At 49.0% G+C, this 24,407-nt stretch overlaps 1 protein-coding gene across 1 annotated transcript; it reads right to left on the bottom strand.

Moving 5' to 3' along the window:
• Positions 1-240: 240 nt before the first annotated feature.
• FOXI3 (forkhead box I3) lies at positions 241-2,942 on the bottom strand. Its single transcript, XM_074589354.1, has 2 exons — positions 2,243-2,942; positions 241-978 (listed from the first exon to the last, which is right to left on the bottom strand). The coding sequence occupies exons 1-2, from the start codon at positions 2,940-2,942 to the stop codon at positions 389-391; spliced, it is 1,290 nt and encodes a 429-aa protein (XP_074445455.1). The 3' UTR covers positions 241-388.
• Between the last annotated feature and the right edge of the window lie 21,465 nt (positions 2,943-24,407).

Here is a 24,407-nt window from a genome sequence, read left to right as displayed (position 1 = left end):
CCTGTTCTCTTCTAAGACTCACTGGATGTCTACACTTTGTTCTTGCTGATATCACTTTATGGTTATAATTTTTAAACTTCTTATTCTACATTCAGGATTAGAAACCTCTGAAAACATTAATTCAGTTCGCTTTCGCCTGCAGAATTTAGATGGCAAGCCATCTAAACCACCTAACATTTTCCAGGACAGGGGAAAAAACTTTGCATCTGCCTTCTGCTGGTGTTTAAGGGTTGTCCTTAAGGTGAGAAGGTCTGTCTTCCTGGAAGAACTCCTGGGAAGTGTCCACATTGAAATGCTGTTTGCAGAAGCATATGGTCCTCGGTCCTGCCAAATACACCTGCAACTCCCATTCCCTTTGCAGCGCTTACCGGCCGATTGACCCAGCATCCTACACCTCCGTTCCATCCCGCGTGTAGATGAGGCTGTTAACTGTGAAGTTGTAGTAGTGGTTGTACTGGGCTCCCTGGCTGCTGCTGCTGGGATGGAAGGAGCTGTAGTAGGCGGGGGAAGGTCCCGCAACCCGCTGCAGCTGGTCTGGAGAAGGCACCTCCTGAGAAGAGCTGCTGGAAGGGGTGAAAGTGCCACTGCTCAGCTGTCCAGCAGAGAAGTTCCTGTGATGCAGGTCACTGCCAAGACTCCCTGTCAGCCGGCTGCCTCCGCTGCTCAGGGAGCTCATGCCGCTGAAGAAGGTGCTGAGGCAGCTGGGGGTGGATGAAATGATACCGGAGGGTGAGGAGCTTTTTGGATGGTCCCTGGCAGAAGGCGAGGGGTCCAGCTCCGGGGGTGGGCTGTTTCCACACGGTTTGCCTGCGGCTGGGATGGGTCGCTCTTCCTCAGCCTTCAGGCCCCCCAGAGAGGAGGCCGCAGATGCAGTTGCGGGGGCGTTGGGCTCAGAGCGCCGCTTGCGTTTGCGACGGAAGTTCCCATTGTCAAACATCTTCTCACAGTTAGGATCTAAGGTCCAGTAGTTTCCCTTCCCTGGTGGAAAACAGGAAAAACAAGAGAGAAAGTCAAATTGTGTGACAGTGAGCCCCGCTGCAGACAGATAAGCAATATCCATGTCTTGTCCGATCGGGACAGCACCCACGCCTCTCCTACACCTGTTCCTCCTCTTGTCTGTTGTCCAGTAGAAAGATCCAAATCCTGGCTCCAGGACATCATCACACCCACCCCTCCAGTGCCCAAGCGAACCTTAAGGCCACATGAAGGAGAACCTCCCCACCACAGAGCATAAATCTCCTGGAAGATCTGCATCTCTACCTCAGGCCTGTCTGAAGGGAACGCAAAGTGGGGCTCCCCCTGCTCTGGCTGCCTCACAGCAAGCCGGGGCACTTAGTGTGAGGGGGCTGTGGTGGCTCTAGTGTCCCCACACACCTCTTGCCCATGCCCGGGCCTGACGGGAGCAGTGATCCCACAACGTCCCCCCAAAGGCCCCAGACCGGCACGTCCCCTCCTTGCCGGGCCGCCTCGCCACCGTCCCGGCGCGCCCCCGCCCGCCGCCCACTGCCGGGTACCGGCTGTGCCCCGGGGCCGGGCCGGCGAGCGGCGGGCAGAGAGGGCAGGGGAGCCGTGAATCACGGCCGAAGGAGCCGGGCCTTGCACAACCGGCACGGCCGGCCCCAGCCCACCCGGCCCGCTCGGGGACGGCGTGAGGGATGAGGCCGGCGAACCTCCTGCGGAGGCCAGAGCCGGGCCCGAGGCGGGCCCGAGGGCGACGGTCTCCTCACAGCGCCTGGCTTGAGGGGACAAGGGAGACCGGTCTCCTGTCACCGCCCCGAGGGGACACGGCAGCCCTGTCCTTTCACATCGCCGGCCCTGAAGGGCCAAGGGAGACCGGTGTCTTCACTGCGACTTGCTTGAGGGGACAAGGGAGCCCGATCCCCTCATGTCACCGGCCCCGAGGGACCAAAGGAGCCCGACTCCTCATTGCGACTTGCTTGAGGGGACAAGGGAGCCCGGTCCCGTCACAACGCCCGGCTTGAGGGTACAAAGGGAGCCCGGTTCCCTGACAGCTCCGGCCCCGAGAGGACACCGGAGCCCGGTCTCCTCATGTCACCGGCGCCGAGGGGACACAGGTGCCCGGTCTCCTCACAGCGCCCGGCCTGAGGGGACACGGGACCCGCCGGACAAGGGACCCGCCGCCGCCCGCTCTCCTCGCGGGGGTGCCGGCGGCCCCGCGGGGTCTGCCCCCGCCGCATCCCCCCGCCCCAGCCCGCCCTCCCGCCCGGCGCGGCGGCCTCACCGGGGTCGTCCTCGTCGCGGGGCACCTTGCGGAAGCAGTCGTTGAGGCTGAGGTTGTGGCGGATGCTGTTCTGCCATCCCGCCTTGCTGCGCTTGTAGAAGGGGAAGTTCTCGGCCACGTACTGGTAGATGTGGCTGAGGGTGAGCTTCCTCTCGGGGGCGCTCTGGATGGCCATGGCGATCAGCGCCGAGTAGGAGTAGGGCGGCCGCACCAGCTTCAGCAGCTCCTCCTGGCTGGCCAGGCTCAGCCAGCTCAGCTCCGCGCCGCCCGCCGAGGGCGAGCCGGGGGCCGGAGGCGACCCCACCAGCTGCCCGCCCCGCGAGCAGCCGTACGAGGCCGGCGGCAGGAAGGGGGCGGCGGCGGCGGCGGCGGAGCCGGGCGGGCCCTGCAGGTAGGGCGCGGGGCTGTTCATGCCCCACAGGTAGCCGGCGTTGGCGGGCGCCCCGTAGTCCCCCAGCGCGTACCCGCCCGCCCGCTGCCCCGAGGAGGCGGCGGCGGCGGCAGCGGCGGCGGCAGCCGCGGCGGCGGCGGCGGCGGCGCCGGGCGGGTGGAGGCTGGGCTGGGGGTAGACGCTGAAGTTCTCGCTGCAGTACACCGCCATGTCGGGGGCTTCCTGGGCGCTGCGGGGCTGCGGGGGCGCGGGGGCGGCCGCCGGCGCCGAGGCTCTGGGCTGCGCCTGCTGCAACTCACCGGCGCTCATAATCCCTGGCCATGCAGGGCGGCCGGCGCTCCCCCCCCGCCGCTCCCGTCCTCTCCCGCCGACAACGGCCCCCCCCCCCCACCACGGCGGCCCCGGTGGCCCCAGACCAAAAAATCCCGGGGGGCTGCGGCTCGGCGCCCTTATAGGCGCTGCCGTGCGCCCGGCCTCCCCGCCCGCGGCCGGGGCTGGGCGGGCGGCGGCGGCGGGCGGGAGCAGCCAGTAGGGCGGCTCGGCGGCGGGGAGGGAGGCGGAGGGGGGCAAGGCCGAGCCCCAAAAGCGGCCATGGGGGAGGGACCTGGCGGGAGGCGCCAGGGATTTGGCAGCCGGCGGGATGCGGCAGCGCGGGGGCGGCATCCCTCAGCCTTGTCCCCCTTCACCGCTGTCCCGTCCCGTCCCCCCGCCCCGTCCTCCCCCGCCCCGGGTCCCTCCGCGCTGCCCCGCTGCTCAGGGACGATTATCCCCCATCCGCCCCCCTCCCCCGCTTTTCCCACGGACGCGATCGTCCCCGATCCCTTCGGCCCCGAAACCGGCCCCGAAATTGAGGTCTGGGGGGAGATTAGCATCGCTGCGGTTGCCCCGACGGGAACACGAAGGCTGAAATTCGCCTAAACTCTGCTATTTATGTGTAATTTTGCCGCCTGTCTCGTAACAGCCGGGACTGAGATGGCAGTTAATTAGCTTTGGATAAGGAATTGCCCGAAATTAAACAAACAAACAAACAACATCGGCGTGGTCGCTCGTACTGCGGGAGGGAAGGGCTGGCGGTCGCGGGGCGCGATTTAATGAATAAAAGTTGATTTTCGCCTCCGTGCTTCGGCGGATCTGGAGGGAAAGAGCATCCTTTTGCACAGAAAAAGCCCTGGGTGTTCATACCCATCCCGACACCCCGGGGTTTAGTAGAGCGACCAGCTCCAGCAAATCCTTCTCGTCCGGGGCAAAACACACGACCGGACCCGCACGTATAACAAGAAAATTACGGTCAATGGTGCGGGAGAATTTAGTCTTTTTCAGTCGCTTAGAAGTTGTAAATCCCCGGGTCTTAAACGGGACTGTTACTCCGTTCCTTTCTGGTAAAAATGCGTAAAAATCCCCTTTCCAGGCACAGATGCGAAGCGCTCTCCCCAAGGTTGCGAGCACCGGGTGTCTTGATTTGACATCGGGATTTTGGGGAGAGAAGAGCGTTTGGGAAAAGTCTTTGTGTTTTATGTCTTCGATAAAATAATTATAAACGCACATGTAAATAAGTGAGGCTGGGTCGGAGCAGCTTTCCCGGGCTAGCTCCAATTCCAAATTTTCGTCGCTCGTGTGATCTAAGCAGGGATGTAATAATTGGAGGATTTTCACCATTATATTTCGTTTTAAAACAAGTGGACAGAGACTTTGGGGACAGATAATCGCTTAAAAGTAAGTGTGGTGAAGAGTTATGATTTTTAGTTTCTTCCTTTACTCGTAAGGGGAGGTGTTTGGTTTTTTGGTTTTGGGGGGTTTGGGGTTGTTTTTTGTTTTGTTTTTTTCCTGTTGTTACTTTGTTTCTTTCTGTCACTGTTGCTGATTTTGTTTTGCATCTTTCGGGGAAAGTGCTTACTGTGTGTATTTGAATGGCCAGAGCAGCAGGAGAAAATTTTACATTATGTTCTGCAAGGTGTATTTTCCCTTCTCAGCTTCCTTGCCTTTATAATTTATAACACCTCCACATCTCTTTGGAGATGGGTTGCAATGCAAAATGCTGATTTGAAGTCGGACTGGACAACAGACATCTAAAACAAGCAGTTTATGGGGAAATCACGGCTAGAAAGAGCATCTAAAGGGCAAGAAGCAGGTAGATTTTTAAAAAGCAACTTCCCTCGGTGTTTGAAGAGCTAAACCGAAAACGTTATGCTCTAAAATTACAACAAATCTGCGTTTATCCGTTTGCTCAAAAACCCCGTGCCCGTTGTAGGAGGGAGAGGAGCAGTCAGTGATTTCGCCTTATCGCTCGAAATTGCGATTTTTGCTTCAGGGATTTGATGTATTTGGGCAAAGGCAGAGCCATCTAGAGGAGCAGCCCGGCTATGACGAGGTGGGGAAGGCAGTTTCCCTCAGAGGCATAGTATGCTGCCTTCGAGTTTTCTTTAGTTTATTTCTCTGCTTCCAACAAAGGAAACGGGTGAGAAAATAATGCTGAATTAGCTCTAATAAAAATGCGTGTCCTCAGAAAACTCCAGCTTGCTTTACCAAATAGTAAGGAATGTGAAACAGAAATAGCTTTAGAGAGGTTACTACATAACCGGGATGGCACGGATATGCAAACCAACACTTAATTTAAAGAGTGGAGAGAATAAAGCTTTGATGGTGTGACGGCTGTAAAAATGTTTAATTTTCTTTAATGCGTTTATCCTGCAAGTAGCGTGCAGTGTTGCCTCAAAACATCATCAGCTCTCGGTACAAACCTGTTGCTTTTCCCTTCTGCCAAGGCACGAGGAGAGCAGCATGAAGAGATCCAGCACTCTGCCTCTCTGCTTTCCAAATGCTGCTTTTTTCCAGAGAGGTATGGGAGACGTTTGCCTTTCCAAAACACACCGAGAAGCTGGCAAGCGAGGTGCCGAAATGCAAAACTGAAATCAGTTTCAAGGTAAGAGTCTGAGGCTACTGTCCACCACTGTGCGCAGGTTCGGGGTCGGGCTTGAGCAACGCTGTGAAATTACTGTGTTATTACTGAGTTGCTGGGACATTCGTTAGTGCTGGCATTATGCGCGTGGCAGTGAGGTCTGCCCAGTAGAGGAGCTCATGGCATATGGGAGTCGGGGCTGAACCATATCGCCAGCCGTCTGCGATTCCCTGAGAATCTCTCCAGCCAGCAGCCTGGGAAAGTCTTTCAGGACTTACCGAGGAAAAGTGCTGCAGAAGAGCAAGGTCCTCCCCGACCTTGCCGTGTGCCAGCCACACCATTTGCTTTGATGGTGTGCTTGTCCTTGTCGTGCATGCGGCAAGCACTTTTCCCCCTGCTAGGAAGGCACTGTCTTTGCCTCTAAGGCCCTGCTCCTCTGAACATGTAGGTACAGGCTTAACTTTCCTGTTGTGAATCTCAGGTGTGTACAGCTGAACACAAAAACCTGAAAAGGCTTCAGACCTGCGCACCCAGCCTCGCAGCAGGAACCCATACCTGCACCCACCTGCGTCTCTCTCCGTTTCTCGAGGATGCTGAGGTACAGGGAACATGTTGGAGAATCAGGACATAATAACCCATGTTGGCCGCTATTGACTTTACCTGTAAGTGAGAGACCAGGATCCCTTCAATGGCTCCAAATTGCTGCAGTGAAGCAGGAAGCACAGGTTTGGTTTGTTTTGGCTGCATTTGCAATATAAGTCTCACTTTCTCCCTAAGGCTGGCAAGAGGCAAGGCAGTAACTTGATGGCCCACATATAAGAGAATTCTTCGTGTCCAGATTATATCTTTCTCCAGAGTCATCAACGAAATTGGGAATGAGTTCTTCATCCTCTGGGACAAGACAGGAGAATTACTCTTTTTTCTCTCAGTGGTTGAGGACCATGGCTCCACTCTCAAGTATATCAAGGAATTGATTAAGAAGCGCTCAAATTAAATTTAAGATGTAGTACCACTCCCTTATTTACAGATAAGCCTATTACTCCCTAGACTGGGTGCTTTACACCTATTAATCTGCTCTAAGAAATTCTCTTTTTTTCTCTCACCCTCTGATTTGTCTTGTAAATGGTAACAGAGTGAGAATGTCTGATGGTGCGCAATAGATGTTTCACTACCATGAATTTGGGAAGGGTGTTCTGTGTACGTGTATACAGGTTGAAGTAATTTTTATCCCTTACCTAAGGACAATAATGTATATTCCTCCCTCCCTGTATCTAGTCATCTATTGGACTGAAGTTCTGGCGATCAAATTTTGCCAACTTACCTTATGATAAAATCAGTGGTTTTCAAATCTTTCTTGGTTTTTCAGACCCTACAACATTTCCTGGGGAGGTGTCCTCATTCCACAATTTTTCAGGCTACCAGCAACGGGCTTGGTTTGGTTTTGTTTCTAGTTCATGGTCTCCGTGAAAGCACTGGAGGCTGCAGACCGAGGGTTAGCATTTTGGAATAGCAAATATTTTCCCAGTGCATTTATATGGTGCTGAGCATGATGCAGCCCCTGGACTCCACCACAAAGCGAGGAATAAATCATAGTTCATCGCACGCCATAGTTACTCCAGCACTTGAGGCTGTTGTGAGTGAACACCATCGCTGAAAGAAGCAGTTCTGCTCTCTCTCTGCTCCTGCATGCTTTTTCTGTCTGCTGTGCTCACACGAGTGTTTCCATGGCTGTGGACTGGGGCACTGATGCAGCTGTAAAGGAACACCCTCTCCCCAGTCCTCTTTTTTTTTTTTTTTTTCCCCTCCCTTTTTTTACCCCCTCAGGTTAGTTTTAGCCTGGGCCTGCCTAGCCCCTTCCTGAATGGGAGCTTGTTAGCGACTGATTAGCCGAAGTTTTGATAAAAGCTTCATTGTTTGTAACCCCTGTAACCTACCCGGCGCTGTGCTCCTAATAAAAGTGGGATTAAATAGACACCTTGGGAGTGAGACAGTTGCAATTGGGAATTTCAGAGTGTTGGGGGACAAAGGGATACGGCCAGGCTTCAGTAGCTCTGCATGTCAGAAGTGATTTCACCAAAACTGGGAAAGAAGCCTGACTTTGGGGTTTTGGGGGGAAGAGGAGCCTGGTGGGAGACAGTAGGAAGTCAGCTGTTTGCAGGTGGATTAAGCAAACGCTCCAGGTGTTTGGAAGCATGTTTGCAGAAGCTCTGAGTGCCCTGCATTTCTCCTGCTTCTTCTCGGGCTTAAGATTCATAAAAAGCATTGTAAAATGCCCAATCTGATCCCGCGAATTTAATCCTTCCTCATTTTATTTTTGCAACAATAAAAAAATCCACCTGACAATGAGGTGTGACTAACTTGGTAGTTTTGGACAGTGTCTGTTCTGGGAGGAGTGTTAAGCAGGGAGCCTCATCCCTCCTGCTTAAAGCTAGAAGCTGACCTGGGCTGAAATAATGCAACGTCTTTGTGCTTTTTATGTGTTTTTGATGTGTAATGGGATATTTGAAATGGAGCTTAGTGCTCTGGGCTGGTTGCCCTGTAGTAATCACTCCTATAGACTAAAGGTAAAGGCCAATATCTTTTGGTCTTAATTCATCTGAATAGGCCACCTCTGCCCTGGAATGAGTAATGGAAATAGAAAAACATAAATTTATGGTCAGCTAAGGTAAAAATAATCGAAACTGTTAGTAGAGAAAGGCAGTTGCAGCCATCACCACCACTACAAGGAAACAGAGGAGTATTAAATTAATATTTCTTTTCCCTGTTTGTCTGAAGGAGAAAATCAGATAGTTTATTAGTATCAGGTGCTGGTGAAAGAGCATTTTGGGCTCCATTAATAACTAGGAATTATGTTAAATAGCAACCACGTAAATAAAATATTTTCTGATCAGCCAGTCCTGGTAATTCACAGCCAAGAGTTTCAGAACTCTTGGAACCACGAACACATTGTGTGGGCAATTAGTGCTGACTTTTCATTTTGGGACACTAGAAAGATTTTAGAGAACTACGAAAGCTGATATTGGCTCATTATTTGAAAGGACTGGCCAAATTATTTGGGTAATGCTAAGGCTGTCAGCCTGTCACTGTTAAAGGCAAGAAATAGTGGGCACATCTCTTGACTAATGAATTCTTAAAGGAAGGAAATGAAATTGATGCAAATGGGTGTGCGTATATAGAAAATAGGCCTTGTCAAATCAATATTTGCTGTTGTTCTCCAGTAAGAGTGAGCAACTCTTGATGCAACTGATTTCTGAAAGTGCTTTGTTAATACCATGTTGGAGGTGGATTTTTAAAAAAGGGGTATAAAATCAACATGATACAAATTAAGTGGCTCTAACTGGTTAAACAGATTTCTGAATGTCACTGCGAAAAAGGAATCCTTGAGTCTCTTTGCAGGGAAACCCTGGGGCAACTGGTTTATTTTACTGTTTCTGTCGTTGATCTGGGGGGAAGATAAAGAATCATTGTAGACCAAATGTGTAGTAGTCAAAAACTGGGGCTACGGAGTGTTAAATAGTGAAGAGGACAGCTCACTGACACAGAGCTACCTCAATCTCTGCATGACAACTGGGAGCAAATGAGCAGAAGTGTATTTTGATACAGAGAAGCAAAAGGACACATTTAGCAGCAAAATCTGAGATTCATGAGTGATGGAGTCCATCCTGGAAATTAGTTGTTTGGGTTTTTTTTAAAGTTGTTGGGGTTCTTGTGAATAATCATCTGTCCTTGTTGTGATCTTGGGGTGAATGAGGCATAGGAATAAAGAATGATCTTAAGGGTCTTTTCCAACCTAAATGATTCTATGAATTATGATTATTTCATATTGGTAGTGCATCAAATTATGATAGCACTTATAAAATCTTGAGTAGTGGGGTGAAGTAACAGGGATGAAGTTGTTTGCTATCTAGTCAAATACAAGAGCTAGGGGACATCAAATAAAACTGGTAGGAACCGCGTTCCTGAGAAGATAACCCTGCACACAACATGCAGCTAAGCTTCTCAAGGAAGTCACTTTAATTACATACAGGCAGGGAATACTATGGGTGACTTGTTTGCAGTCTATAAATACCTATACAGGAGCAGAAGCATGAGAAGGAAAGACAAAGCTGTAACGAACCGGTGGCCAGAACTGAAGCAGGACAGATAGAAGGGACTTAATTCAGCTGCTCACGCAGGGGTAGCTGGGACTATTTGAGGTGCATTGCAGTCTCCAGTGGTCTCCCACTGGCACTGTTTCAAATATGTGAGGTATTGCAGATGTCTCAGGTACCATAGGGAACCTCAGACAGTTCTAAACACCTTTGTGTGCAACTGAATTAAGTACAAAGTATCAATTTTTACTATCACGCATAATTGTTAGAACAATTTACCAGGACTTATTGTGGATTCTCCATCAATTTTACAATCAAGGTGGGTCATTTTTTTCTGATGCGTACTTGAAAGAAGACAGCTACTAAAAGAAACCTTATCCTGGATCCTTCTGCATGCATGTGGGCTGCCCACAGTGATCTCCCATGTTCCCATTTTCCCACCATCAGCCCTACCTTGGACATTGTGCTATACTCTGGCTCCAGAATCAGAGCTTCCCTTGGTTGGTTTTTACACTGTGGTTAATTTTGCCTGATATAGTGATATTTCTGTCCAGGTTTTAGCGCCCAGCCAGGGAGATGATTTGTGTAATTTAGATACTGCTGCGATGCTTAAATAAGAATTGCCCTCTGTTAAAAGTATGGCTCTTATGAGAAGAGCTGAGCACCGTGTTGTCATCTAAGCCAAAAACCTACTCGTAAGATGCAGAGCAACATGTGCTAAGACCCACCAGGGCCACGACTGCCATGAAGTCTACTGGCAAGAAGCGTTTTGAGCTCTACTCAGTCTTCTTGGCCATGTAGATGCTATCTGATATCTGTAACTAGGTCAGTGCCTGATGAGGGGAAGTGGTCCAGTGAAAGGATTGCTGTTAGTGGAAGCTTTGGCCAGCAGAAGCAGGAATCTGAGATCAGTTTGGGTAAAATTTCACTCCTAATGAGCAAGTTAGAGATGTACCAACATAATACTGTGCACCTTTTGATAATCAGGTGGACAGACAAGGTAGCAATGCCACATGGAAAAACCTTGTTTTAAGGCAATGATGCAAAACACATGAGAGGCATCAGCAGGAATCACCGTAGTAAAAAGAAAACCCCGGTCAACTCAGGATTTGTCACCATTCAGAAATCAGCCCTTCAGTTTAGGTCTGTGGAACAGGTTTTGTAGCACTTATAGACATATGGGCTCCTATGATAGATACTGAGGAAGAATTTCCTTGACTTCTTTGAAGAATTTCAGGCAATTTAGCTACCAGTCAAGGCATGCCTAAGCCGTACCTTGGGAGTGAACCATTCATGTGCCCAATGACTGATGTTCGTGACTGATTGGCACATGCCAAAGATTGGCAAAGACAATACTAACCAGGAGCAAATATGGCAAGTGCCTGCAGGCTTTCATGAGGCTCTACAGACTCTACATATGCAAAAACAAATGCAAGTGCAAACTAAACAGGCAACGGAGCTGAAAAGCTATGATTGGCATTTAGGAAGACCAAAATTAGCAATTAGAGGAAGAGCAAGCACTGGGTATCCCCTGGAGCAGTGGTCTTCTGCAGTCATAACCGCATCATCTGTCTCAACAACATTTATTTAAAATGGCTTGGTGAGAAAGAAAGCAGGCAGCCACTGAGCCTGGGTGTTGGAAGACATTCTTCACCTGGCCAGGGATAAGCAGAATGCAGAGGTGAAAAGACATACCCTCAGCAGGCGTACCCAGAGCTGGGCAAAAGTCAGATAGCAAGGGCAGTCAAGGAGAATTGGTTTAAAAAGCAAGGCAGCATTAAAACATTCTTGTGAAAGTCCAAATCAAGGTGGCCTTTTATAGTAGATGATAAGGAAGACGAACAAGTGTACTCTCCACAACGTTAAATTTGAGGAGAGCCTCCTGCTTTCAGAAAAGGACAAGCTGAAGAGATGGGTGAAATATTACTAGAGTCTTTACAGATGACCGATCAAGAGATGAAGAGATTCTCAGTGTTTGGGAGATTATAACGCTTCAGGAGCAGGATGAGAAGAAGAATCTTGCTGGCAGATGTTGCAAAGAAGGGTCAGGAGACTGAAGAAATCTGAGGGGCTGAGAACGGATCGATGGGGCGGTAGCATGGGTCATTGACCCAGCCAGGCAACTGTATGTTACCAGGAAAGAAAAGATCCCCTGAACAAGGAAAAATGGATCCTAGTAAGCAAATTCCCACAATGGTGACCTTCCAAATTCTGTGCTTTTCCTGATACCTAAGCAAATTCCTCACTGTGTTCCTTGCTGGAGGATTCAGAAGGTGGATTCAGTTTCCATAAAGCAAGACAGACAGTACAGCAAAACCAGTGCAAGAGGCTGGTCACTGGCAAGTTCAGAGATATCAAGAACTTCAGTTGCACAATTTCTAAAAGTCATTTGACCCAGTGTGTTGCAATAGGTGTGCGGAGTGTCCTAGGGCTATATGATATGTATAAGAAGCTGCTGAAAAGCATTATGAAGAGGTGAGGTCAGCAGTCCTGGTCAAAAGCAAGCTGAACAACTGGTTCAACACAATGACTGGGAGCAGACAGGGTGACTTGATAATTCGCAGCAACTTCTGGAGCTGCCTGTAGAAAATGAAGGATGGAGTTACAGTCACCAAAGACTTTGGGCAAAGTCAGACAAGGAGATCAAGAGCCTGAAGATGATCACACCTTCGGTGGTGGTGGCAGTTCATCAGATGTGCCAAGTCAGGTTGCTGTGTCTGATGATGAATGATGCAGATCAAACGTTGGCGTGGGCCAGATGAAGACCAGGAGGAAAGGGAGAAAGGATGAGAACTACACAGTCAGGTAGCAGCAGGGTGGACAAGATGGACTGCCTCATTTATCTGAGAAATTTCACCACACAGGACAGCAACAGATCCCTCTACAGAGATCTGAAGGAGGATGTAGCTGGCACACGTGGGCATAGGTCATCTGAAACAGTCATGAGAAGGCACGGAAAAAATCAGGCTACTCAGTAGATCCCCGTCCTTGCTGTATGTGCAAAGAAGTGGATGGTCAGGAAGGCAAAACAAAAAAAGGTAGCTGGTATTTGTAACGGAATGTTACAGACTGTGAGACATGTCAGAAATGGGACAGTCAGCAGTATGATTTACAAAAGGGATGGTCAACTGAGGAAACTGGCTGCTGGCTGGCTGGCTAATCACTTTTAAGGTACCCTGTTTTTGTTTTGGTAAAGTGAAGAGGATTAAGATGCTGAAGGTAGGAGAAACTAGATTATTTGGTTTCATTTTGATTTTTTTTTTTTTTGCTTTACAATTTTCTCAACAGAGGTGTGTACCCCTGTGTACTGAATTTACACCCACCTCTGTAAGTTGCTACTTCCTAATCTTCCTTCATAGACCCTTTGAGTCTGCAGTCTGTGGAACTGAAGAGGTGCATGACATGAGAAAACGAGTCTGTATTTGCTGAACACAGTGGAGCACTTAAGAATGACTTCTAACTGTCCTCTATGGTCTATAGTCTGTGGGACAAAAAAATAAAGGGCAAACCTCTCTGAAAATGGAGATGGCAAAGACAAGAGAACTGAGAGGGAAAAGGGGCAAACAGAAGATTTATGCATGAAGCAGTTTCAAGTTCATCCTTGAGCAATGGAGCCACTTTGAGTTTCCAAACACCGGACCTATGACACCAAATCACTCTAATGGGCCAGGCAGACAGAGCCCTGCCAGGCAGCAACCAGCACTAAGCGTGCAGAAGAAGAGGCAAAATCATCCAACTGGAGTTTCCACACCCTCCTCTTGACGGGTAATGTGGCTCTTTACACGTTCAGGAGGTTTCTGCAGAGCATTGAATTCACATTCTGTAGTCCAAAAGTTTTGGATGGGATCCCTAAAAAAAAAAAATAAATCAAATGGGCAGGACGGAGAGAACCAGATGATTTAATCTAGGCTGTAGGAAGGGTGAGTGAGATAGAGGTGATTGAGCAGCATCAAAGGGTGACAATCAATTTGAATTTCCCCAGAAGTGATGTTGATGCTTGTGTTGCTTCTCCCTGTGCTTTTTCTTTAATTAAATACCAAATGTTCCATTAGTAGTTGGAATAACACGCTGTTCTTGGGGAAAAGAAAACCCAAGTAATCCCTTTATCTGCTAAAATAGATGATTTCTAGTAGATTAAACAATGGCCTTTCAGCTACCAGAGCATAGTTCAGGCCATAATTGAAGTCCTCTGCTTGGCCTCTCCTCAGTCCCTCGCAGCCAGTAGTCCGTAGAGACCCATCATCAGAGATAACCTCGGTGACTCTTGTCTGCAGTGAGTGTTTCTCCAGATGAGGAGATTAGTCAGAGATAAAGCATATTACCTGAAAATAATAAGTGATTACGCTCCCGGACTGTCTCTCCACATTCATTTCATGCTGGTTAACCCTTGCAAAACTGGCTGCTGGTAGGGTTTAGGTCTTTAAAGAGGAGGGAGGGTGAAGGAAGGTTTCCCACGTCTGAGTGGAAAAGCAGAAATTTTGCTTTTTGTTTTCTGTTTCCTGTCCTGGGTGGAGATTTCTGGGCACTGCAAGAGGCTCTCAGCTCCTTGCGTTGCTGCAGCCCGCCATCTGTGGAGGAGCCGGGGCTGTGCCTTGCAGTGTCCTTGCGGGGTGCCATCACCCTCTGCCTCCCTGTGATGGTCAGCTTGAAGCTGTGAGGTCTTAAAACTTCCTTGCAGGTCATCTACCATTTAGTTGATAGCAACATAGAAAAATACTGGGTGCCTGGTATGTACACACTGGCTGTATTTCCGCTGCTGCATTAAACAGGACCAGGTCATGGGCCCAGCCAGTGACCTGCTGTAGTCCATAAAGTTAAATTATTAGCGCGGGCCAGGCATGTTTTGGGGTTAACAGTACTCTTCCATGCCCAGACATGGCTCAGAGGCTATAAACTTCTCAGTGGGCAGTTTCCATGGGACCGGTCTGCTCTGGGGAGTGCTGGCTGGGCTGTGTGGATGTGAGCTCAGGGCCAAAGAAAAATCCCTGGTATTTTTTCCAGCATGAATGTATCTGCTCTGACTCGACAGCACAAAACCATTTATAGGTTTCATATTCATTCATCAAGAGGAGATCCAGAGAAATACAAAAACCTCACAAAATTTTTATAGCAAATTTTCTACATGTTTAGGAGAAAAAAAAAAAAGAACATATTGTGGTTTTCTAGAAATTAAGATTGGTTGCCTAGATAGGACAGAGAGAAGAAATGTAAAAGGAAACTCAGGTTGAAGAAATTCATTGAAATCTGCTTATAGGGCATTGCTGCTGCTGTCACTGCTGGGAGTGAGCTCCTACGCTGCAGAAAGTAAGTGTCCTGATGGGAAGATCCTTTCCTTGGTCTCCTTGCAAATATTATAGGTTAAGTCCTGTCCCTGTTCAAGTCACTGGGAGTTTTGTTAACGACTTCATTAGGGCCACTGCCACCTCCTGCGTTTCATTCATAAAAGGCATCTTCCCAGCTCTCGTGCCATTACAGCATCCTCCGTCTGTCATCAGGCTGGTCTCTGTGAGTGAGGGACGAGCGGGTTCATCCTTCTTCCTCTAAATGCTTCATCGGCCGCTCCCTTGAAAACTGTAAATAAAGGCCGCTGGGGATAGCTTTTCTGCTTGACCCCTCACCTGAAATGAAAATAAAGGTGACTGAATTTCATCCTGATGCGGAGCTCCTTCCCGGGCTGGCTCTTTCCCGTAGCTGTTGACAGTTACCTGCCAAGCCCCGTGGTTACCTTTGATTTTGCCGTAATGACATCCCACTACTTAGGATGGCTCTGGGACTGTAATCCTCTCTGCAGCCTTAACCAATTTATGGAGTAACCTGAGACCAGGCTCCCACTTCCCCATGATTTTGCCTCTTCTTAACAGTCACCAAAAGTATCAACAAACTAAATGCAAAGGGTTTATTTTATTGCAGGGTTGGCAAATATCTGCCTGCACACCTGCTCTAAATCTTCTTTTAGAGGGTAGCTGCATGTGCTTGCCACATTAAAATGGCACAGTGTTTTATTTCCCCAAAGCGTGCTGCTAAAACAAATGCTTTTTTAGCAATAACCAGGCAGCACTCCAAGGAGCCGTTAAGAGCAGCAGAGAGGGTTCAGCAAAGCAGGATTTATCCCCAGTTTTGCCACAGATTTTCTGAGGGATCTGCAGCTTGCTTTGTCTCGGGGTGCTTCCTCTTTAAAATCCTTCAAGTCAAAGTCCTTTATCTCTCTTGTGTGTTTAGACTGTAAGCTCTTCAGGGCCAGGGCTTTTTTTGTTGGCATAACAGCTTTTATAATAACTCTCCTCTGATCTTTAGAGGACCTACCTGTGCGTGTATAATACAGTTATAAAAGAGCAGTCTCAGCTTCATCACAGTGAATGATCCTGGCATTAGAGGACACAAGTCCTGGCTGCTGCTCCCTAACCTGTATTAATTGGCTTTTCTAAAGGAAATCTCAGGGCAGATGATTTACACGGTGGCGGAAGTAGGAGGAGGATCTCTGGGGAAAGCAAACACTTGAGACTTCAAGGTGGGATGACTTCGGTGGCACACTTCTCTAATGACCATCTGATCCAGGAGGTGCCCACTTCCTAAGCACAGATCAAAGACAAAAGGTGACTTCTGAAATGACAGGCAACCACCTCTTGCATTGCTTAAATTCTCTCCTCCCGCTAGCGTTTGATCTCATTTTACTTTTCCTGTCACTGGATGCAGGTGGTTGCTTTATTCTCCCTGACAAGTTTAGATCAGCTGAACAGCTAATGGCTGCAGTGGGAAAATGTCCTGGTTGCAGACCCAGTCCAAACCTTGGTGCAGTCAATGGAAAAGCTCCTCTTCACTGTAGTCAGTTGTGGATGAGACATCTAGATGAGCTGATTTGGAGTGGCCGTTACCCTGCAAAACTTGCCTTTAAACCGTAGATGTGATTGTATTGCAAGGTGAGACCCAAGGAAAGTCCCACTGGCTGAAACTCCTGAGCTCCTCCAGACATGTGAGGATTTTCCATCATGTGCTATAAATGCACAATCCCCCCTATATTGCCAGCAAGGACTCATACTTGTTATTGTGGGCTTTGTATGGTGGCTGCACTGACTGCTGGTGAAAACGTCAGGCTCTCGGCCACTGTGAGATCTGTGACAAATGTGATTGCAAGTGACAGGCGTAAGTCAAGCCGATGTCGTACTATAACCAGAGTTATGTTAGATCAAGAGCCTCCCAGAGAGTTGGGTCACTTGTGTGCACTGCTCTGAATTTCGCCTGTTATTTCAACATGTCTGTAACACATGGTGCTGTTCTGACGTACTCGCGTGAGCCTATCTCTAATTTTAACCTTCTGCTTCCAAGGAGAAAAAGAAGCAGAATTTACCTAACAGGCAAGCTCTTAACAAAGCCTCGGATATCTGATACACATAATGGTCCCAGAGGCATGTTTACTTTGGACTGAGTGAGTGAGTGAAAACCGTTTTGGAAGGGCTTTTTCACCTCTAGCAACTTAACCTAACGAGGAGAAAAGTGATGTGGTTAAAGGGCTATTTAAACAACGGCATTAGTGAGCAGATTTAGGTTCTCCAACAGTACCTACATGTATTTGCCTTACACAGGTGCATAAATATGCATTGATTTGTATCACAGGACACATCACATAGACAGTGATGAGATTTCAGCCATCCTCTGCTGATGGATGCTTTTTTGGGGGGAACCGTGTGGGTAAACAGCTGACTGTTTTAGGATGCCACAGCAGAAGTACCCGGGGATTTGGGACACCACCATGGAGTTCACCATCTGCCTTTGTCTTCTGCGGAGAGGAGTGTCTGTGCAACAAGGAGTTTGACTTCGAGGGCTCAGTCCTGTAACTGATTTAGGTGTCTGAAAGATTGCTACAGGTGCCTCAGATTTAGACTGAAGGATACTGCTTTTTTCTGACCACAAGGTGCCATAAATGCCCCCATCAATTTATCAAGAAAACTGGAGAGAAGCATGAAATAACTCCATGGGAAACCTTCCCATGCTAGACTGCTACACTGCCACGAAAGTTCATGTTTTTAGACCCAAATGGGTGACTGACCTCATGCTGACAGAATGGGCTGTCAACACTCGTCCCTTGAAGAAGAGTCTCCCCTTTGCGCTTTGTCTCCTCGTGGTGATAACGTGAATGGAGATTCACAGATTACGCCCTGCCTCTTTCACACGATGGGGGTCCTGCTTACCCATCGCTTCCCTCTTTCAACATCCTCATGGGGGCAATGAATCTTATTCCTAGCCCAAAAAGCACTTGTCAAGAGCCAGGTTGACAGGGAGGTATGTCCTCCTTGGCCATGTTTTCTTGCAATGAACTGTTAATAGCTGAGATGGTACCCGATGCACAGTACCTTGCACAAGAGCAATACAGGCTTAGATAGCACCATTGCCATTTCACAAGTACAAAAAAACAGCCAATAGGGGAAGTTAGGGCCAAATTGAGGTGAAATCCATCTCTGTGTCACATCCTGTATGCTACTGCAGTCTTACTGAGGCTGTGATACTGACTTTCCAGAGGCACATTGGTACCTCTAAGCACAGGGAAATGTCCAGCAGGATGTCAGAAAGGAGCTGCACAGATCAGGTACACAAATTCCGTTGTTTTACATTGTAAATAAGGTCCTTGACTTTAAATTAAACTCTTCCCATCTGATTTTAAAGGACCTGAACTCAGCTATCAGACATTTGGGCCCATTAGAAAATTCTGTTAAAACACATAATTGCCTGCCTTTGACAATCTGGTCCTGGCTGGCTTGCTGTAATTCTCTTATATCAATGCACTAAGCATGATGTGGAGGGGTCAAAAGGACCAGCACCCTCTGAAAACCTCCCTGGGTATTTGGGGTGATCGTTGCCTCAAGAAACACAGGCACTTGCATTCAGGTATCTGGTTTAGGCTCCTGACCCTGGAAATCTCAGCCATCACCTTTCTGGAGAATTGTGAAAATAGACCAGTTATTTAAGAGCAATTTTCTCCTGCAGATGTTTATAACACGGTGCTGGTCTTCAGCATTAGCTTTTCTCTTTGAGGCGTGCAGTCAGCTGCACAGACAAGGATCCGTGCAGGGTACAGTGAGCCCTCTTCAATGAACTCCTAAGGCAGGGAAGCTTTAGAAAAACATACAGGAAGTATTTAGGTGGGGGAAGACGGGGAGGAAAAGGCACCGTGTTTTGCCTGGTCAAAAAAATGACAAAGCAACCCCGTGGCTGTGATTCACAGGTAACATTGAAGTGCTTGGTGCTGCTTTGTGTAGCCCAGCAGAGTTTGAATGATCTCACGGTGGTTAATGCTATAGGGAAGGGGTGATTCCAGCTTATTTGAAGTCAGCACAACATTTCCATTTACTCCAGTTGGATGTCTCCCTCCTGGTGCTTCTCCTGTGCAGCCTGCACTGAGCACTGCGCGCAGGGATGCCAGGGGAGGGATCTGACATCCTTCTGCCGAGTTTTCTTGTACTGGGGGTGCTCCCAGAGAAATCTGGGACCATTGCAGGGAATAGGTATTGCAAGAGAGGTAATGGCACTGCAGCCCACAGATGCCTGTGAAGGAATTTAAAAAAAAGTCCTTGTGTATAAAACTACTTTAAAACAAAGGCATGTGACTGGTTTACTTTTTCTCCGTATCTGAATTAGCAATGAGGAGGCTGAAAACTCACTTGAAGGTAGAGGAAGGTGAGAGCTAGGAGTTTGGTTCTTACCCACTTCTAATTGGGATTATGTTGGTAATTATCAGCCCCATCATTTGGTATTTGGGAAGAAGAAATGGGAAGCTGAACAGCAATAATGGGCTGCTCCTGCATGAACTATCCTGGCAAAATGCCTTTTAATTTCATGTGAGCTGTGCCTGCGAGAAGACGGAAGGATCAAGCCATCATCAAGGAAGATTAGGATTTGGAGCCAGGTTTTGGAAATTTTCTTCTATCTCAGTAATGAATCAGACACCTTAGGTGAAATTCAGATCCTACTGAATAAGCATTTTGTTATTTGAGTTTAGCAGGGCCAGGATTTCACCTCTAATTTCAGCTATATCGAGACACTGGTGTGCCTGCAGCTTGGAGCTAGTTACAACCTAAAATTGTGTCTCACCTACATTAGTCTTGTACGACCTGATTCTGCTCCCCCTGTAACTGGTGTGAGTTCAGATGCTGATTTCAAGATGATGGCACTGTCCCTCCTTTACTGTGCTGCTTTACAGAACACTGGTATTTTAAAAATACATCTTCCTAATTTGTGTTATTCCTAATAATTTTAGAGTGCGGGCTTGGTTTCATGTACATCAGAAATAGGATCCATTTTCCCTGCCCTGGAAGGAAGACACTCTCAAGGACTTACTGATATTTGTGTGTTTGACTTTAAGGCAGAAGTTTGTTCCTAATTAATTGAATAAGTGCTTTAATCCCTGGCCTGAGGGCTTCCCATAGAGCATTAGCTGTATTAAGAAGGAAATGGAGTGTAATCCCTTTAATATAAGCACAGGAGAACATGAGAGTTTCACATTTCTGGAAATAATTTCTTTTCTTGTTGCATCATTTATTCTAATTTTAATTTGCATAAAATACCGTGGGGACGAAGGGCTTCTCCATCTACCTGACTCCAGTGCTGAGGTGTTTGCAGCACATGACCCTCGACAGAGCGTCGGCATCCTTGGGTGCCAATTATAGGCTGGTGCGTAACAGGCTGCAAAGAGAAATAACTTTTGAAATTCACATCATTCCGACAGTGCCTGTGAACCCAGATCTGTGACCGGCTCTCCTCTGTAGAGGATCCTGGAGCCGAGATGTCGTCTTTCTGACTTGTGCATCGTCACTGGCATTTACTACTGTTAGCATTATTGTAGTGCCAGAGAATCTCGTTTCTGAACAGATATCCAGGCTCATGTGTAGCTACAGAAATTGGACTCTTGGGTGAGATTCAGCTGACCAAACTCAGGCTTTCTGAGCAAGCAGTTTATTTTATCCCCACGTATGTATCTACATTGGTCACATGAATCGGGCTAAACGAGCCAAGAAGGGTCAGCTCTGAGGGAGGCATCCTCATTGTGACTATCTAAAATTAGGTGAGATTAGTCTTGGATGAGGTGGGTCCAAACCTGGTTAACGCTTGACATTTTTTAAAGAGTAAATACTCTTTACTGGTTTGCCGTTCCTGTCCATTTGTGGGACAGAAGATTAAATCGGAGCATCCCCTGCTGTCTTATGTTGCAGGCCATCAGAGGAAAGGGGCTGCAGCAGCAGCCGGATGGGGCAGTTCAGGTGTACTCAGCCGCCCTCCAAGGCCAAGCGGAGATCCCTGCCTGCCTTATTTCTGCAATGTTTCCCACCCCTCAGTGCAGCCAGGTGAGGATGCTGTTTTCTTCCACTCCTCACAGCGCACCCACAAAGAAGGGCTTTCCTCCAATTTCCCCATCTTTTGCTCCTATCTTTAGCGTATAGAGAGCTCACAAAGGGCAGGCTTTGTCCCTTTCCTGGCCATATGTCCCCAGCATGCCTGGCTGCAGCTGAAAGAGCAAGTAGCAGCTCCCCAGCTATAACTGTGGGGTGGCTTCTCCTCCAAGAAGCCCTCACCCCACAACTTCATGAGACACCCCCTCCCACCAAGGCCTCCAGGGTTCTGGAGTGTGGGCATCTCACAAAGGGACAAAAGTTTCCCTTGTCCCTGGAAACACCGTGGCCACACAGATGCTGGTGGATCCCATTGCACATGTAGCCTATCCCAGGAGGGGACACTCATGTTCGCTCCCTGGCTGGCTCTGGGTCTGCTGGTGGTGGGGTGCTGCCATCTCTTCCCTGGGGCAGTGTGGAGGAGAGGATCTGGTTTGCTGGTTGTTAACTGACTGAATTTCCTGGTCCAGATTCCTGGCTCACCATGGTAGACACAATGAGGAAAACAGTACACTCGAAGGTGAAGTACACATGGAACTCTCATCTTCACCGGTGTTTGAGTAACAGCTTTGCAGGGTTTGCCAGGCTGGGAAGATAATAGGAACTGGTGACAATGAGCTTCTGGTCAAAGGCTGTCACTGGTCTGGGAAGCCCAGAGGGTGAAAAGAGTGAACTGTTAGAAAAAATGAATGTGACTATAAAATACGTTCTTGCCCAGAATGGATGACACTGTTGGCAAGGCATGAGGAGCCCTCCCTAAGGGGCTGTGTGCTAGTGCAGTTACTGGTTCCTTTTGATCACATGAGGCATGGGAGTGCAGACCTGTGCCTTGGCCAGCCAAGCCACCTCTGTGTGGTGGAGGTGTTCATGCAGCAGCGGAGATCGCAGTAACACCTTCAATTACCGCACAGGATCTCATCTCCCCTAGCCCTCTACCACGCATTGACAAGTTAGCACATTTAATGCTTCAGCATAAAAACAGGTCTCTTGGGTCAGCCTGAAGGCTTGCTCATCCGATTTCCTGGCTCCGGCATTGCCCATGGTGGATGCTGAGACAGGAGCACAGGAAACAAGACACGCACATAGTTTTTCTTCCCAAAAATCCTCTCCCTGTCTCCATCAGTTTGCACTGTGATGATTTTTGGTGTTAGGGCAGGTGTCACTGGCTTAATATCCCTCAGAAGAGTTTTCCTCTATAATTTCTCCAGTCACTTTGCAGAATGGGAATTGACATTAGCCAGCACTTAACTTCAAATATGTGATAAGCACATGGGAAATATTACTGAAATACGAGTTGGAAGCACATGCCGATTTAACCTGAGTGACACTGGACCTCAGTAGCTGATCAAAGTATTTCGACAGCTTTATATTACTGCTCTGCCTGGGGGCATCTGAGCAGTCAGAGGAGGCTTGAGAAAGGCAGGAGGAAGGTGTTTGTTGCAAGGGACACCCTGGGACAAGAAGAGCCCCAGAGACCATTGCCAAAAGAGGGTAGGGCTTTCCTGGTCACCCTGCTCAGGGCTCAACTGATCAAGGGGTTGCCCCTGTTGGACAGGCCCCAGGTGGGGCTGGGACAGAAGCTGGGACAGAAGCTGTGCTCAGAAGAGCAGCTCATCCTCTCCTGAGCTATGAGGGAGCATTTTGGATTTGTATCACCACTTTTGAAGGCTTCCCTCAAGTCCTAGCAGCTCCTTGTATTTGCCTCCTCTCATTTCAGCTGCCTGTGTCACCGGGCATGTACAGGAGTTCATACAAGAGAGACTACCAGTGGTGTGATGAGTACCAGCCACTCAACGAGGAGGACATGCAGGTACCGTGGGCTTTTCTTTGCTTTGCTCTTTAGCCAATGGTGCCAGCTCCCCTCTCATGGCTACAGGACAGCCGGGGATGGGATCGGTGCCAAGGGGCTGGAGACATGAGTGCCATCTGCACTGGCACGGTCTGCTTTGGTCCCCACCACTGTGACCCACCAGCAAGTCACATCACGCCCAAATGCCCTTGGCTTGTATCCCCATCCCTTTTGCAGGAAATTCCCCTTGAGCCCTCCGGTAAATCTGTTTGGGGTGGGCGATGCTAATTACACTCATTAAGTCAGGGCACTAACGACTGCTTGCTGAACCGGCGCCTAAGCCTTGGACTCCTATTGCTCCCTGTGGGGCTGATGGAGTGCATCAGGATTAGACCCATCCCGGTAGTGCCTCGAGGAGGGGGATTGCATTTGGGATGGAGATATCTCCTTGCCTTGACATGGGCCTGAGAAGACTTCTGCAGGGAAGCCAAGGTTGGTTTTTTTCCTAATCTCCTTGCAGTGCGAGCAACCCCCTGAGCTATTTAATCTGATTTGCCTCGCTCCGCCTGCCCTGGCTTAATTGCTTGTGGCAGCCCGGTGGGGACAGCTGCGGTTTGCACTGGGCCACTGCAGAGAAGTGGCGGGGGGCATGTTCGGTTGCTAAAGTGCTTTTGGGCTCATACGTTCACGAGAGAGGAAAAAAAAAAAAAAGGGTTCAGGCTGGGGAGGAAAAAGGGGGGGACAACAGAGAAATCATTGTGTGACGGTGCCCGCTGGGGCAGAGAGGCTGTCTGCAGCCACTGCTGCCATCCTTGCCTGGGCAGCAGCCTGGGGAGCCCACTCCTCTCCTCCCCTCTCCCCTCCTCCTGCCCCGGGGCAGCGCTCCCGCTGCCAGCAGCCTTCATTAACGGTCCCGCTGTTCTCCGGGGCTGGCGAGCCCTTCCCGGGCAGCCCCAGCCTCAGGTGGCTGCTCTGCTTCCAGGAGCCCAGATCCTGGCTGGGAGGGCAGGGTTTAACCCCTGCCTGCTGGAGCACAGTTTCCAAGCCGTGCATCTCGATTTGTTTTTCTTTTCTGTTTTTCCTTTTTTTGTTTGTTTGTTTTTTGTGTTTGGTTTTTTTTGGTTTTTTTTTTTTTTAGGTTTGCTCAATTCCCGTGGAGGTCCTGATGTAGTTTGGGAGTTAAGAAGGGAGGGAGCACCTGGGGTATGTCTGCTTTCCTCGGGGTGCAGTTCCCTTTGACTCTTTATTGACTCCCAAGGCCTGCAGAGGAAAGCTGTCCCCCTGGGTAGTGTGTTGATGGGGTACTTGGGAGGCCCAGGTTTCCCTCTGAGCACTGCTAGGCTTGGGGTTTTTTTTACAAGGATAAAACCACTGTGGTGTTTTTCTCTGTGAAATTCGGGACAGTAGCCTGCTCCCAAGAGGAAGGTGGGGAGCTCCTTTTGTTAAAGCAGAAAGGTCTGGCTGGTTAGCCATACACACCGTGGGCTCCTGGGGGTTCTTATCCCTCTGGAGATGCCTCATGAGGAGCTCTGGCCATCCTCAGTGGAAGAAGCCCCCAGATACAGGTAGTTCCCGTAGCTCTGCAGCCTCCATCCAGCCCTACTGTCAGCTTGGTGAAGG

The sequence above is a fragment of the Larus michahellis genome, chromosome 5, assembly GCF_964199755.1.
Source record: "Larus michahellis chromosome 5, bLarMic1.1, whole genome shotgun sequence".
In the NCBI taxonomy this organism is placed as follows: Eukaryota; Metazoa; Chordata; class Aves; order Charadriiformes; family Laridae; genus Larus; species Larus michahellis.
The sequence above is the reverse complement of the archived record's forward strand: the minus strand, read 5'-3'. Positions and strand labels throughout refer to the sequence as shown.